Below are 16,983 nucleotides of genomic sequence, written 5' to 3' on the forward strand. Positions count from 1 at the left end.
CCCAGGAACAAGGTCATGAGCATCCCGCAAAAGGAGATTCAAGTAGAGAAAAGCCAAAGGAACCCAGGAAGATGGCTTTGGTTGGTCAGGTCGATGGCCTTGCTTGCTGTTTCACTGTGATCTATGGAGGCTCCGGGAATGGAATTCAAGATGGAGCCATATGTCAGAGGGGAGTGCGGTACACTGTGGGGCATAGGGATGGAGGGAGAATAGATCCCCATCAGGGGAGATCAAATGAGAAGAGTAAGGTGGCCAATCTAACATCTAGATGGCCTTCTTTGTTCCTTTCCCATTAATAAATCCATGTAAATGATTTTTTTTTGTCTCAGGGTAAGATAAATTCAAAGCTCCTACTTTTATTGTCCTCTAAAATAAGAACCAGCTCATCTCCAACACAGGAAATGTTCTTCTTTGGCCATGTTTTGGTTGATTATAAGTATTATGTTTTTAAGATTTTATTTAAAATCTTATAACATTTTACTGTTTTCCTCATTAATACAGGAGCTGAATAACTTTTGTGAAATGTGTTCATATTCTATTTATATGAGAGACATGAGTGCAACATTAAAAAAATTAGAATTTTACACTTTTGGAAGTCATTCACTGAAATGGCCAAAGGGACTCTTCTAATCCAGTCCAGCTGCATTTTTGTGACTGAGTCTGAAATCTTTAAGCTCAGAATAACTTTTTTTTAGGCCCTAGAGTGAGTGATTCCTAAGAAGTAAATTCTTTGCTGTCTCTGTGTTTTTCCTGAAATCCCTCCCATCCACCCCCACACACACATTATTGTGGCAATGGACAGGAGGTGATTATATGGGATTATGAACTGATTGATGGAAAGGTGAGGAGAACATGAGGCAGTGAGTAGAATTTTAAAAAGACTCTAAGCCTAAAGACATAACATGGCATGAATGGATAGAGAAAGAACATTCCAGAAGAAATCCGTCAAGGGGAGTCCAAACTCGGAGAACGCCAGAAGAGTCACAACGGACTTGACTTTGTCCCAGAGGGGCAGAGTCAAGGTGGACTAAGTCAGGCAGACTGTGACCTCACTCCCTATTACCAGGCCCGTGTGAGGTGGGGGCTCTCAGCAATGACATAGAGGTGACCTCGGGAGCCTTGGAGTAGGAGGAAACCCATATGGAGTGTGTGAACCAAAGGAATGGTTCCTGTGCTGGCCCTGAGTCTGGTCATACCTGACGGAGTAATAGGTGAGAGAGAGGCACTCACATGTAGGGTTGTGGGGAATTGGCCACCGTTGAGGTTTCTGGAAGCTCCTTTCATTTCTTCCTACCTCTGATGAGAGGAGGCCATTGAGTGAGGAATATTTTTGCCATTTTCTGCCTCTTATGGGGCTGCCTGCCTTTCAAATGAGCACCTTGTGCCTGGGACTCCATGTGTTTGACTTGGAATTGATCAGGTCCAGGGACATCAGAATGGTCAGGATGTTGAGCTGTAGTTTTATGAGATGGAAACAACTTGTCTTGTGTCTGCATTCCCAGATACCAGAGTCCACAGTTCATGTTCCAAGCTGAATAATCAAGAGGGTAGAAGACAATGATGCAGATTATGGGGACCTGTTTGGTGAAGCTTTCATCACTTTCTTCTCCTTTTTGAACCCCAAATCCCCAGCCATGTGGTTTGTCAGTGACTGAGCCCAGTTTCAACTAAACAGTCCCTTCCCGCATTCCCCACACCAATCAGACCATCTGCTCACAGGTCACCATAGTGGTGTCAGGGGAGATGATGGAGTGGGCCAGTCAAGCCATCCTGAAAGCTGAAGATGCTGATTTTGGGTCCAGTAGGGCTAGTCTTTCTCATTCTAGAGGGGGTGTTGTGTGGATCTCGTTCCTGGGACTCAGAGACACTTTGTCCTCATGTGGTAAATCATCCTGAGACATAATATGTTTTGTTTGTGTGTCCTCTTTCTTTCTCTAGACACTGTCAGCTCCCTGAGCATGGGGGCTTCCTATCTTTCCTGAACTATTTCCTGACCAATTAGACACAAGCCCAATACATAGAAAGTGTTCAGTAAAAAATATGGATTCATACCATTGGAAGTGTTGACTATCCTAAACCAGACATAGCTGGACTCCATGTTCCGGCTTTCTGTCCTAACCCTTTGATATGGACTGAACTGAGTACCCTCAAAATCCTATGTGGAAAACCTAACCACCATTGTGATGATGAGAAATAAGGCATTGAAGGATGTAGTTATGGATAGATGAGACCATAGGAGCGCTGTCCTAATATGGCTGGGGTCATTTTTAGAAGAGGCTGAGACACCAGATGTAAGCAAACATAGAAAAGGCCCTGTGAGGATCCAGAGAAAACGGAGCCATCTATGAGCCAAAAAGGGAGACCTCAGGGAAAATCAAACCTGGAAATACTCTCAACCTTGCTTTTCAACCTCCAGAACTGTGAGAAAATAAGTATATGTTATTTTATCTACTCAGACTGTGGGACTACATTATGGCAGCCCTAGCTGATGAGCACAATCCTCAGGGAACCTGTCCTCACAGCAACTTGTCCCAGCATCCAGGAATTTCTGTTCAGTTTACATGAAAAAGAAAACTTGTGATAAAAGGACACATTTCAGGGACAGAATTGAGAGAACAAGGATATATAGTCTAGAGAATATTCACTGGGGTGTATTTCAGACCTCATTTTTAGGCCAAACAAAAAGAGAAGCAGATTCCTTGGCAGAGGGTGCTTTCTGCAGAAGGAAACCCCATCACTATGGGGAGATCAGGTTTTTGTTTCATTTCCACCCAGGCCTGGAGGACTGTGTGAGTGCTGAGACTGTCATCCCAGGATGAGCAGTAATAATCAGCCTCGTCCTCAGCCTGGAGCTCAGAGATGGTCAAGGTGGCTGAGTTGCCAGACTTGGAGCCAGAGAATCGATCAGGGACCCCAGAGAGTCTGTCATTATTCCAATAGATGATGGTTTTAGGGGCTATTCCCGGCAACTGTTGGTGCCAGCTCACAGAATTAGCACCAATGTTGGAGCTGCTTCCAGTGCAGGAGATGGTGACCCTCTGGCCCAGGGTCCCAGACACTGAGGGAGGCTGAGTCAGCACAGATTGGGCCCAGGACCCTACAAGGGGAGAGACACAGAGAGGGTAATGCTGGGATCTGGACAGAAGAAGAGGAAGCAGGTCTCCATGTGTCATCCCAGGGCCCCTTCCCATGTCCCCACATCCAGTCACCTGTGAAGCGAGCGAGGAGGGTGAGGAGGAGAGGGGACCAGGCCATGGTGGAAGTCATCACTGATCCTGCCTCTGTGGTCTTGCAGCTGAGCAGAGCCTCCCCTCATCTCTCCCATCTCCTCTTCATCCTCTGAGAGAGGGAGGGCCTATCCATGCAAATTGACCCTCCCTGACCCTGGGTCAGGTCCCTCTGCCTGAGTATGTTAGGGAGTTGGCAGGGGAGGGGTTGTGTGGGGCCAGGAGTGGAGATGTCACAGCTGTGAATCCTGTACAGTTGGCAGAGCAATGCCAGTTGACAGGTCCCAGCTTTGATCAGCCCTTAATCCTCAGAAATGTGCCCTTGTGTCCAGACTCAACACGGCATTGTGTGACTTGCTGTTTATCAGAGACACCTGCTCTGTCTACTGTCTTTTAGGGCCAAGGTAGGTGTCCACTTTTGCCATCTCTCATTATGTCAGGAAGGAGTTTGCTCTATCCAGACTCTTTAGGGTGAATCTTTCCATGTGTCCCATGGCTGTTCATGGTTCAGGACTGAAGTGGTGTGTCTACACAGATACCTCGTAAATCCGTACCAAGTCCAGAACAGAGACCTACCCCATGAATACAGTTACCTTTCTGTATAGGACACAGGATTTCTCCTTGTATATCATTCCTTGCTTGTTAAAAATGCAGCAGTGTACCTCCCACACTTGAAAATATTTGTTCAAATTTCACTTTCTGTGAAAACTTTAGGTAGGAACTTTGCTTTTTGATTGCTCTTTAATCAGAATTCACCATTTTACTCATTCCCCCACTAATAAAAGAGTTGAATCAAATCTTTCTCACTTGTTCATTTTGTACTTGTATGCATGTCAGGTATTTGGATTTATTTTATTTATTTATTTTCAGGCTAACTCTGATCCCTGTCCCAGGACACAAAAGGAAGTGAGTGTGAATGCACCTCCTGTGATCAAGAACCTGAGAAGAGGCTCTCACCAATGACTCTGGTGACCTGGGGGAGCACAGGCTGGGGATGGGAACAGAAGGGGCTCTATCATGAGATGTGTCCAAAACATCTGTGGTGAGTCTCTGGGTCTGGTCCTGACCTGAAGGAGGGAGAGATGGAGGATAGGATTACAGATGATCATGGGATGTCTTAAGTTTGTAAGAATTAGAAAGGTCTGAGAGTAAAAACTGAAACATTGGGACACAGCAATCCCCCTGTCTCTGTTCCCTGCTTAGCTCTCAGTGTCCACAGTACAAGACACAACATGAACTAGCTATAAGGGTAGAGAGCAGATTTGGTGGAGGGCTGAGTCATGTCCACAGTGGGGACACATGGGCAAACCTTCTGACCCTTCCCTCTCCTATCTGGACTCACATATCCCAGCCATATAGTCATCATGTGATTGACCCCAATACCAACTCCAGGGATGAGCGTTATTTTTCCTAAAGAAATCAGACTATTCCCTTTCTGATAACCAAGTTAATGTCAAAGAAGATGATGTAGGTGGTCCAGTCCTCCGGAAAGCTGGGATTCCTGATCAATGGGTGCAGGAGCATGAGATTCTCTCATTTTTGAGGTCTTGTCATGTGGATGCAATATGTGGAAATGCTGAAGGATTTTACCCCTATGTGGGTAAAATCAGCCCAGGGGTAGGGGGTCATGAAAAGGACAATTCAGATAACTATCAGAGAAGAGAGAATGAGCCCTGCAAGGTACTCCAGTTGTCACCTTGAGAGAATATATGCCTGTGTAGCCACAGAACAAGTCATGGAGGCTGTTGCACTTCCATCATTGGGATGAGCTTCATTCCCCATCTCCATACCCTTGCCCATGAAGTTTCTTCTCAGGAGCTCAATCATGCCCCTTTCAATTCCAAAGGGCAGCCTTGAAACCACACCTCGTTGTTCACTATCTCCTTCCTCTCTAAGCTTGCTGAGAAGGCCCATTCTCTTCCAAAAGCCACATCCAACCCCACTAGCCTTCCTCTTCCTTCTTCCTCATTAATGCTCACTGAAGCATATGGACATTTCTTTCTAAGCTTGAATCATATCCCATGTCTTCTTGACAAATCCTCTTGCGACTCCTATCTCCACCTGGCCATGCTCACCTCTACTTACTCCAAGGTAACATTTTATTTGTATTGATGCTTTTGCTGGATTGTTCTCTCTTCCCCAGGAAGTGAAATCTTGGAAGATGCCCTGAGAACAGGGCCCACCCCTATCTTGTTCATGCTGTTTTCTGACCCCCTAAACCCAGTGTGGTAACAAGTACATATTAAGGAAATATTATGAATGGAGGACCTCTCGATGGGCCAACTGTCTTGAACCAGACTCAGCTGGACTCTGTGTCACTGTTTCTACTCTGACCCATCATGCATTTGTTTCCCAGGGTAAGCAGACCCTGGCGTCAAGCAATTGCTCATCATTGTGAGACAATATCACAATATATGGTTTCCATGGACTGGATATTAGAATAGAATTTGAGAGGATAAGTACAGTTTGTAGATGAAGTGCAGTTAGGTAGAGTAAGTGCTGTGAGAGTGAAGAGCCCACAGAGAAAGTAGGGAGACTGGATCTTGATTCTTCACAGATCTGGAACACTGTGTGCAGATCACTCCATGTCTGTACAATAATACCTTGAATCATCTTTGGATCCAGGAAATGATGGGGGGCTGGTATCCCTGGTATATTATCTGACACTGAGTTGTATCTCAGGATATAACGACGAGGGCACCATGGTTTCTGCAATGTCAGTATGCCTAATTATAAAAAAATTGCATAATTTTTTAAACCAAAATGGTGTCACTTCACAGGTACATATGAGTTTGACAGGTCTTCCAGGAATGTGAGAAGGAGGATGACTGAGTCAGCGCAGGTTAGAAATGGGAATCCACAGACACAGACATCATGGGTGATGGGGCAGGGGTGGAGGCGAAGCTACTTGGGGATCTGCTTCAAAGAGGTTGACATAGGTGTGTGGGCTCCCCTAGATCACTGAGGATGGTCCTTACCTTTGCAAAAAGAGGGAAACACAGGAAAGAGAAGCATCCACACTATGGTAGACACAGACCTGCTAAAACCCTACAGCCAGATCTTGGTTGATCCAGGCATCTTATCCTCTTCAGTGGTCTCTGGAATAAAGGGGTGTTTCTGAACATTTTTTTCCATACTTTTGATTTCTGCTTCACTCTGAGAATCAGCTCAGATATGCACTAGCGTTTAGACAGAGGGGGCTGATGGGTGAATCTCAGTATGTCCCCTGGAGAGACTATGGGAGAAGCATCTTCTGGCATCTTCCACAGACATGTGAGAAGGAAATTCTGCCCAGCTCAGAGAGGACGTACCTTCTGAGGCCCCACCAATATCCACAAGTACCTATAACCCAGCCTTGTGGATTTTAGGTGATTTGAGGGAGATTAAACAGAAGTAACCCCCTGCAAACACTAGGGTAAGCTCACAGTGACCTGTTCTGCCCACTGGCCAAATTTCACCCTCTCAGGGATACAATGTTAGGGCCACAGTCATGATAGCCTGGTCACTGCCAGTTCTCCAACACCCAAGGGACAAAGTCCCTGCTCTGCCTCCAGGTAACTGAGATTAGCAATCAACCATTTCCCTTTTTTTAATATTTTATTTATTTACTCATTAGACACCCAGAGAGAGAGGCAGAGATATAGACAGAGGGAGAAACAGACTCCTCTCAAGGGGCGCTATGTGGGACTGGATCCTGTTCTCTGGGATCATGCCCTGAGCCAAAAGCACATGCTCAACCACTGATCCACCCAGGCATCCCACCATCAGCCCTTTCCATTGCAGGAATTTCTAGAATACCAGGAGGACATGTGGAAATACGATCCTGTACAGGATGGGTTGGAATGCAGGGAGGTGGGAATGCAGAGGACTGGCTCAATGGCCTGATTCTTCCTTTAGTGGGGCCCTATGAGGGGTGACTAGTGACCAGGTTTGAGGCAGGAAGCATGTCCTATTGGAGGACAAGGATAGCAGACACCATGCCTGGAAGAAGGGAAGTGTTCCTAGATGATACTCAGTGACACAGAGCAGACATTGATGACGGGAAGGCAATTGCTGCACAGTGACTGCTACATGGAAATGGTTGGAGAGTGAGAGGAATAGTGGACACAGCACAGAATGATATTTCTATATGAACAGATTGGAAGGCATTTATGAAAGACTCACTGAGATATTAGTGACTTGCCATCAAATGCATATATTTAAAGTTTTCATCTCAATACATTTCAAGAGGTATATAAACAAATAACCATCACCACAGTCAGGTTGATGATGTAGGGCCAAGGCCAAGTTGCAAGACGATGGGCATCTTTGGCATGAACGTTGTTCTGAGTTCAAAGCAATCACGACTCAGCCAATCGAGGAAAAGCTCTTTACCTCCCCTTCAACTGCAAGCCTGTCTCAAGGACATGAGAAGAACAGAGAAGCCTCTTTATCTAAGAAAATTATGTGTGTAACAGGGTAACATTGATTTTCTAAACATTTCCTCTCACCTTCCAGCTGACGGTCTTTCTCCCTTAATATCATCAGGCCCCAGGCCCCTACCCTTCTCCTTAGCTCAGAAGATCAGTTAAGCCTTGTGATTACGGATCACATATAGACAATTATTCTGCCTGTTACTCTGTGGGCTACTTATAAAGATCACCAGAGATGTCGAAAATGCAAACCAAGAGCACCCAGCAAAGGTCACTACCTGTCCTGACTCCATCTGCTGATGCTTCCAGCCCCACATCTAGAAGTCTTCTCACTGGCAGCACCCAGGACTCAGACCTGGGTTTACAATTAGCTCTGAACATTATCCTGTGTTTTACTCTTTTTCTTTTTTTTAATAAATTAATTTTTCATTGGTGTTCAATTTACCAACATACAGAATAACACCCAGTGCTCATCCCGTCAAGTGCCCCCTCACCCCTCAGTGCCCATCACCCACTCACCCCCACCCCCCGCCCTCCTCCCCTTCCACCACCCCTAGTTCCTTTCCCAGAGTTAGGAGTCTTTATGTTCTGTCTCCCTTTCTGATATTTCCCACACATTTCTTCTCCCTTCCCTTATATTCCCTTTCACTATTATTTATATTCCCCAAAAGAATCAGAACATACAATGTTTGTCCTTCTCCGATTGACTTACTTCACTCAGCACAATACCCTCCAGTTCCATCCACGTTGAAGCAAATGGTGGGTATTTGTCGTTTCCAATGGCTGAGTAATATTCCATTGTATACATAAACCACATCTTCTTTATCCATTCATCTTTCGATGGACACCGAGGCTCCTTCCACAGTTTGGCTATTGTGGACATGGCTGCTAGAAACATCGGGGTGCAGGTGTCCTGGCATTTCATTGCATCTGAATCTTTGGGGTAAATCCCCAACAGTGCAATTGCTGGGTCCTAGGGCAGGTCTATTTTTAACTCTTTGAGGAACCTCCACACAGTTTTCCAGAGTGGCTGCACCAGTTCACATTCCCACCAACAGTGTAAGAGGGTTCCCTTTTCTCTGCATCCTCTCCAACATTTGTGGATTCCTGCCTTGTTAATTTTCCCCATTCTCACTGGTGTGAGGTGGTATCTCATTGTGGTTTTGATTTGTATTTCCCTGATGGCAAGTGATGCAGAGCATTTTCTCATGTGCTTGTTGGCCATGTCTATGTCTTCCTCTGTGAGATTTCTCTTCACGTCCTTTGCCCATTTCATGATTGGATTGTTTGTTTCTTTGCTGTTGAGTTTAAGAAGTTCTTTATAGATTTTGGAAACTTGCCCTTTATCTGATACGTCATTTGCAAATATCTTCTCCCATTCTGTATGTTGTCTTTTAGTTTTGTTGACTGTATCCTTTGCTGTGCAAAAGCTTCTTATCTTGATGAAGTCCCAATAGTTCATTTTTGCTTTTGTTTCTTTTGCCTTCGTGGATGTATCTTGCAAGAGGTTAGTGTGGCCGAGTTCAAAAAGGGTGTTGCCTGTGTTCTCCTCTGGGATTTTGATGGAATCTTGTCTCACATTTAGATCTTTCATCCATTTTGAGTTTATCTTTGTGTATGGTGCAAGAGAGTGGTCTAGTTTCATTCTTCTGCATGTGGAAGTCCAATTTTCCCAGCACCATTTATTGAAGAGACTGTCTTTCTTCCAGTGGATAGTCTTTCCTTCTTTATCGAATATTAGTTGACCATAAAGTTCAGGGTCCACTTCTGGGTTCTCTATTCTGTTCCATTGATCTATGTGTCTGTTTTTGTGCCAGTACCACACTGTCTTGATGACCACAGCTTTGTAGTACAACCTGAAATCTGGCATTGTGATGCTCCCAGATATGGTTTTCTTTTTTAAAATTCCCCTGGCTATTCGGGGTCTTTTCTGATTCCACACAAATCTTAAAATAATTTGTTCGAACTCTCTGAAGAAAGTCCAAGGTATTTTGATAGGGATTGCATTAAACGTGTAACATTGGGTAACATTGATATTTTCACAATATTAATTCTGCCAATCCATGAGCATGGAATATTTTTCCATCTCTTTGTGTCTTCCTCAATTTCTTTCAGAAGTGTTCTATAGTTTTTAGGGTATATATCCTTTACCTCTTTGGTTTGGTTTTACCTAGGTATCTTATTCTTTTGGTGCAACAAGTTTATTGGGAAAAGGAGAAAAAGAGAGAGAGAGAAGGAAAGAAAAGAGAAAAAGATAAAAGATAAAAGGAAGAAAAAAGGAAAAAAGAGAAGAAAAAGAGAAAGAAAAAGAAAAAAAGGGTGGGGGAAGCAATCAGAAATCAAAAAGAAAAAAAAACACGGGGGAGTATCTTCTGATTCTGTATACTTTAAGTCCCTTGACTTCCCCCTGGAACTCGTCCATCTAGCTGGTCTTCTGGGGGAGGGGCCTGTTGTGCTGATTTTCAGGTGTTAGCACTTGGGGGAGCTGCTCTGCCCCTGCCTGTTGCAGGGCTCAGTGGGGGTCGTTTACCCCGTGAGGTCCCTGGAGGAACAACCCCAGTGGCTGTGGCAGCTCTAGACGTCTGCAGGGGCCTGGAGGCTCCTGGGCAGGGCCGCTGACCTGCTCAGCTCGGGGCAGGAGCATCCTTGCCGTCCTGGGCGCTCCCGGCCTCTGCCTGTCCCGTGGAGGCCGGATCCTGGGCTGTGTCCCGGCGCCCTGTGCTCCGGGGCCTGCGCTGGTGGATTCGCGCTCCCGCCCCGCAGCCCCCTCCGCGGAGCCGCCGCCCGAGCCCCTCCGAGCTGCTCCGGTCGGTCCCGCCGTGCGCGCTGCAGCCCTTAGGGAGCTCGGAGCACTCTCCCGGGGCGCAGGTGTCTGTGAGTGTCCCCGGGAGCCCGAGGGCATCCCCGCCCTCCTGGGTCCTGCTCTAACTCCCTGGGGGCCCCTTTCCGCCCGGGAAGGTTGGTGCAGCTCCTGCTCCTCCGGGACGGGGCTCTCCTGTCCTGGGGACACTCGCCCCGGCCTCAGCCCGGCTCCTCGCGGGCCCCTCCCCCTCGGAGGCCTTTTGTTTCTTTATTTCTTTTTCCCGTCTTCTACCTTGATAGAAGCGCGAACTCTTCTCACTGTAGCATTCCAGCTGGTCTCTCTTTAAATCTCAGGCCGAATTCGTAGATTTTCAGGATGATTTGAAGGTTATCTAGGTAATTTGGTGGGGACAGGTGATTTGGGGACCCTACTCCTCCGCCATCTTGCCCCTCCTCTACCTACTCCTTTTCCATTAAAAATATATCCCTTCTCAAAGACCTGATTGCTTGCCAAATATGGGCTCAACTTTGAGAGCCCACCTGCATGTCCACCTCCTGAAATGAATTTAAGTGAACTGACCTATTAACAGACTAAGGTTCTTGTTCAACAAGATGAAACACACTTCCTGCTCACCTGTGACTGTGCGAGACTCCAGGGAACAACCGGAGGAGGGAGCTGGAGGAAACAAGAGCGGGACGCTCCTAGATGATCCACTTTGGCATGAAGATAATAGTGAGTGAAAAAGTAGTTGAAACCCAGCAGACTCAGGAAAAGCTTCTCACCTCCCCCTAAGCTGAGTAAAGGAATGTAGACCAGGCACCTGCTCTGGGAGGAGAGCTCGCACCCCAGGAAAGGACACTAGGACATGAACTCAGTGGGTAGGACAGGACCCACCAAGGCCTGTTTAGACAAAGTCCTCAGTGTCCCACTGTTTCCCAGGGGTCCCAACATGTTTGTCCAGCAAACGTTGACTCTTCTTGTGTCTGTGAATGGTATTTTTCTGCATTGAATACTCAACCAAACTTTTTCCTTAGTTCAGAAAAACATATATCCTTCATTTTGTGAGGGTGTCCTTGTAAATTCCATGTCCATGTGGATAAGCATTTGTGCCCTACTAAAATTAGTTTTCTCCTCTTAATCTGTCCCACGTCATTTGACTATTAGTCCAGCTAGAAGGATCTTGTAATGAACAGGATGTTCCTGCTTCCTGACAGTAGTCAAGGAGACACAACAGGAAAGAAAGACCGAGGTTTTGGCTTTAAAAGTATGCATTTCTTTTAATTTACCCCAGACCCAGGGACTTGAGGAGCTGGGCTGTATTCCCCCACACAAATGTGCTCCTGGGACACCTGTGCTGCGTCAGGCAGCAGTAGAATCTCTGTGTCGCTCCTCCCTCCTCAAAGACAGGTGTCCCTACATAGGATTCTCCCCTACTAGAGCCTCAGCAGAAGCTTCTCAACTCAGGAGTCTCAGAGACAAGGACTGTGGGTCCAGGGGGTTTTGTCTCACTTCTGCGTTATCTGAGACACTGTGGGTAAAGGTAGCTTCTCCCACTGCCATGATCTGTAGCACAGTGATAGTCAGCCTTGTCCTCAGGCTGCAGCTCAGAGATGAGCAGGAGACCTGCATTTATCAAAGTATCTTTGGATGCAGAGAAGTGGCTGGGGACCACAGAGCCCTGGTGTTTTTCGGAGTCTGAGTTGAAGCTCAAAGGATACCGTGGAGGGCTCCCTGGCTTCTGCTGGAACCAGTTTATACCATAGCTGCCAACACTGATGCCACTGCTCAGAGTGCAGGTGAGAGTGGCTGTTCTTCCCAGGGATGCAGAGAGGGAGGGCGGCTGGCTCAGCACAGGTTGGGACAGGGAACCTGCAAAACACACACACTCATGGGTGATGGCATTAGATGGGAAACAAAACAACCAAGAACAAGAACAACAATTTCTCATGATGCGGAGAACAGGAAGGGTGATTTATGGACCATCCTATGTTCAGAGGCCTGACTCTACCTGTGCCGTGAGATAAGAGCAGGAGAAGGAACAGAGACCAGGCCATGGTGATGCAGATCCTGGCCTTCACAGAGGGCTGGGCTACCCAGGCCTCCTTTTCTCCTCCACCCTCTGCCACGGGGGGGGGGGGCTGCCCATGCCAATGGGCTCTACCAAGTGACTGCCCAGCCCTGTGGTGCTGGAGCTCAGCTCAAACTATGCCCTGAGCATGATGGAGGCTGTCTTCACCCCTGGGACAGTCCTGGGAGGAAGCACTTGCTGAGAGACCTCAATGCCCCAGGCATGGTCTCCTTTGCTTGAGTGGTCCTCACTGAGCAGCCTTGTAAAATCCATAGATCATTCTATTAATCCCATGTGGAAAATTGAAAAATGAATACAAAAAAAGTGTGAATGATAGCTCCTATTAAGAAAAAATTGAATACATTCTACTTAAGAGGTTACAAAATTGGGGGTCCCTGGGTTGCTCAGTCAGTGGAATGTCAGACTCTTGATTAGAGCTCAGGTCATCATGATCTTGGAGCTTTGGAATCTAGCCCCCAATTATGCCCTATGTTCAGTGGGGAGTCTACTTCTCCTGCCCCCCATGAACTCTCTAACTAAATAAACCTTAAAACTAAATAAATCTTAAAACAGAAGTCACAAAATTAGATGTACTAGAAATACATTGAGTGAATAGACTCAGTTCCATAGGATAATAGAAAATGTTATTGTAGAAGAACTCCACAGAAATGCATAAAATAGAGACAAGTTCACAGGAAACATCTAACAAACCTCCAGCTGTAGGTGGTTCCAAATCATTGATATCATATTTTTCACAACATTGAAAAATATGGAAAGCTTCTTAGTTCATTTTAAAGGGCTATAAAACTGATAAATACACCTTCCAAATACATTTCACAAAAAGAGGAATTATAGACCCGTGTCATTAAATGTCCATAGAAGTATGGCAAATATGGCATGTGAAATATCAAGAGAGACCTCAATACCATATTAATAAGTTAGTACATCATCATAAGTGTGATTTATCCCACTGCTATAAGGTGGATAAAGTAATATAATAAGTAATAGTTTAAATTATACACCATATTATCCCATCAAGAGATAGGATCATATTGCCCCAATTGGTCTTAAAGAGCCTTTGACCAAATTTAACAACACATCCCAAGAAAAGCCACATAAACATACTAACAGAAATATTCACAATACGGCACTACATGTGCTGTCCCCTCTGCTGATGATGCTGTCCTGAGGCCAACATCTTAGTTCATGGAGTAGGGAAGACGACCATTTCCACAAAGATCAGGAACACACAAATGTGATCTTCACTTCAAGAATCTTTTAACATTAATCTGCCAGTGTTAAAAAATTGAATTAAGGAAGTGAAATAAATGGTTAGTACTTAGCATTGATGGGAAAGGACAAGTAGTCATTCTCAAAGATCCAAAGGACAGCATGGCCTCAGATGGGTCAAGGCTGATGCAGGAGTGACCGTAGAGATCTCCCCAATGTGTGACTAGTACTGGTGACACTTAGTGACAGAGACACGATGGATGGAACAAGGGCAGCAGAGCAGAGGTGTTGGCAAACTTGTCTGGGGTGAAGAGCACCGTAGAAGGTTGAGGCAGTGACCCCAGATTGGAAATGACCATTTTTTCCCACTCAGGCTACATCCTAAGTGATGTCATCATTGCATTTATGGGGCTTCTGTCCCAGACCCTCACACCACACATTGCTGATGTTTCCAGTGCACAAACTGGGGACCTTTTCCAAGTGACCAGTACACCTGTGAGTCCAGTGTCACTACACCAGCTCCTTGCACTGAGGAGAGAGCATGTCCTGGAGACCTCGGGTACTCCTTTCCCTAAAATCAGGGAGCCTAAAATTTGAAAGCCTGAAGGAGACACGGCAGGACATGGTAGGAACCCCCTCAGAGCTCCTTCTCCTGAGGTTCCATGGAAGGGATTCTGCACACAGGCTGTCTGACACTCTGTGCAGACTCTCCTGAGGGTCCTCTGCCTCCTCAGACATGCATTCTGACTGTTCTTGGTCTATCAGCCTCAATCTACCAGACCTCATAGAGAACAGGAAGAGATGATCCATATTTGAAGCATTGTGGCGAGGAAGCTGGACTCAGGTGCTCACAGGGCGATGGACCCCCACTAGCTGAGGCCGCTCACACATAGGTGAGGACACAGCTGCCCAACACCCCTCTAGCCAGCTGAGTGCTTTGCCCACATTCCCAGTCTCAGGTTCCATGGCTCCCCTGCTGCCCTCAGCACCTACCCCCCCACAGCCCTATGATACCATCTGCACACGGAGCAGGATATTCTTTATGGCAGCAGTCTTACTGATGTCATGACCCTAGAGAGTGCAGTGGGAACGGGCCATTCTAGGTCCCTTATCGGAATGATGACACTCACACATTCAGAATTTTATCTCAATGAAAAAGTGTGACTTATTTCAAAGTGCCCACCTCTGCCAACTGTATCCCTAGAACTCCCACTGGGTATCATCCTGTTCCCAGACCGTGCACATGGTAAGTGCAAGGACAGTGAAGGAGGGACGCTGGGTCACACATATGGGGGTGCTGCCCATGTGCACGTGGGGTATGTGTGAGAGAGTTTGGACAAAGACGTCTACACAGAGCTGTGGTATGTAATGTGGGATCTGAAGGGTGAGTCAAGTGATGCCCTGCAGAGTGTCAGGAGCTGAGACTAGAAAACCAGGGAAGGCGGGTGGTTATGATCCTGGTGACCATCCAATCGAGGTCAGAAAGCTGGACCAGCTGAGCACATGAATCCATCATGTCCAAACAGAATAGGGCACCCTAGGAACATACATATCTCTTTACTTAAACCTGAGATATATTTTTACTCAGTGTGAATACACATGAATGTACATATTTTCACATGGTCACAATTATGTTCACAACAATGCCACCCAAGTGGACTACTAATTTTGCAGTCCAAGCCTTTTCCCTCACATTATTATTTCATACAATCCAGAGGTGTCCACACAAAGATACAATTTCACCCAGAATACGATGGAAGAAAAATCCTTTTCAAAAATGTTTATAATTTTTAATTACTTTTAAAGGAAGCATGAGGGCAGCCCCAGTGGTGCAGCGGTTTAGTGCCGCCTGCAGCCCAGGGCATGATCCTGGAGTCCTGGGATCAAGTCCCACGCCAGGCTCTCTGCATGGAACCTGCTTCTCCCTCTGCCTTTTTGTCTGCCCCCCCCCCCTGCATCTCTATGAATAAATAAATATAATCTTTAAAATTTTTTTTAAATCTTTAAAAATTTTTTTAAAAATAAAGGAAGTATGCAATATATTTGCATTTCACAAAAATGAATCCTAATAAAATGAACTTTAGAAATAGACAAAATGAGGATTTTATTCATTTGCTCTTATATCACATAGAATATTGGAGATGTTCCTTTTTTTCTGTATTTGACCTCAATCTGTGTTCTGATCTAACAGATACTTGTAATAGAAAAGAACTGAATTTTACTTTTTGTGGACCACTTCCTCCCAAGTCATTTATACACTTACTTCAGTTTAGGACTCACACAGTAAAGGGAACCAATTTAGACCCTTCCCAACCCCATCTCTCCCTAGATGGTCAACATTTAGGATGCCCTGAGAGCTCAGGTGACCAGTCAAGAAATGCCAATATCACCTGATATTTATATCCACACTAAATGAACAAGTTTTATGTGTTCCTTCCCCATCTGGGTCTCTCAGTGTGACCAGCATCATTATAGTGTAGACATCCAGCAGTGATACTTGGTCTCCTCCTCAGGCTGGGCTCTGTGAGGGTCAGGGCAGCTTTGCCCCCTAGGATGGAGCCTGAGAACCAGGCAGAAATCCAGGAGTGTATATTGTGTGTATCCTAAATCAGTGTCCTGGGGACTTGGCCAGTCTCTGATAGAACCAGTATGGAGAGTGCCCATTGGTGACCTTGCCAGTGCTGGAAGCACAGGTGAGAGTGACAGTCCCTCCTGGGAACATGGCCAGTGAGACTCCTGATCACCACAGCCTGAGGACTGGTCCCTGGAATGAGAATAGACCCATGTGATAAATGAAGAATAAAGGCAGAGGAATCCCTCTTAAGGACGCCTCTAAAATCTCCATGAACCTGAGCAGTGAGTGAGGAGAGGGAGGAGGAGAAAAGGTCATGGTGTGGACTTAACAAAGGTCCCCTGGCCTTACATCTGAGACACGTCTCTGGGATGTGTCCTCATCTCCTCCTGAGCTCCTGGGACTGAGGGTGGGAGGGGTGGGGGTCGGGTAAAAGGTGTGTTTGGTGGTACATTATGCAAATATAAGACTCTACTTCCATTTGGTTCTGGATCATTGCTCCAGCTAGTAGCTTCCTGCCCAGGAGAAATTCTGGGTTGGTTAAGAGCAATGAGTTGGTCCCTCCAGAGCAAGCAGCTGCTGTCATCTCTCACTCAAGCAGTGAGCAGGGTGCAGGGGCCCATCAGGTGGAATAATTTCAGGCCTTGCCAGCTCTGAGCAGTTATACAGCC

At 46.1% G+C, this 16,983-nt stretch overlaps 1 gene segment (V, D, J or C); it reads right to left on the bottom strand.

Annotated features, from left to right (window-relative positions):
- Positions 1–264: 264 nt before the first annotated feature.
- On the bottom strand, positions 265–3,255 carry LOC129508339 (immunoglobulin lambda variable 1-44-like). The segment is given in 3 exon segments: positions 265–304; positions 2,797–3,097; positions 3,210–3,255. Coding segments are annotated over 3 exon segments (387 nt in total).
- Positions 3,256–16,983: the final 13,728 nt, after the last annotated feature.

Source organism: Nyctereutes procyonoides, unplaced genomic scaffold (assembly GCF_905146905.1).
Source record: "Nyctereutes procyonoides isolate TBG_1078 unplaced genomic scaffold, NYPRO_anot_genome, whole genome shotgun sequence".
NCBI lineage: Eukaryota > Metazoa > Chordata > Mammalia > Carnivora > Canidae > Nyctereutes > Nyctereutes procyonoides.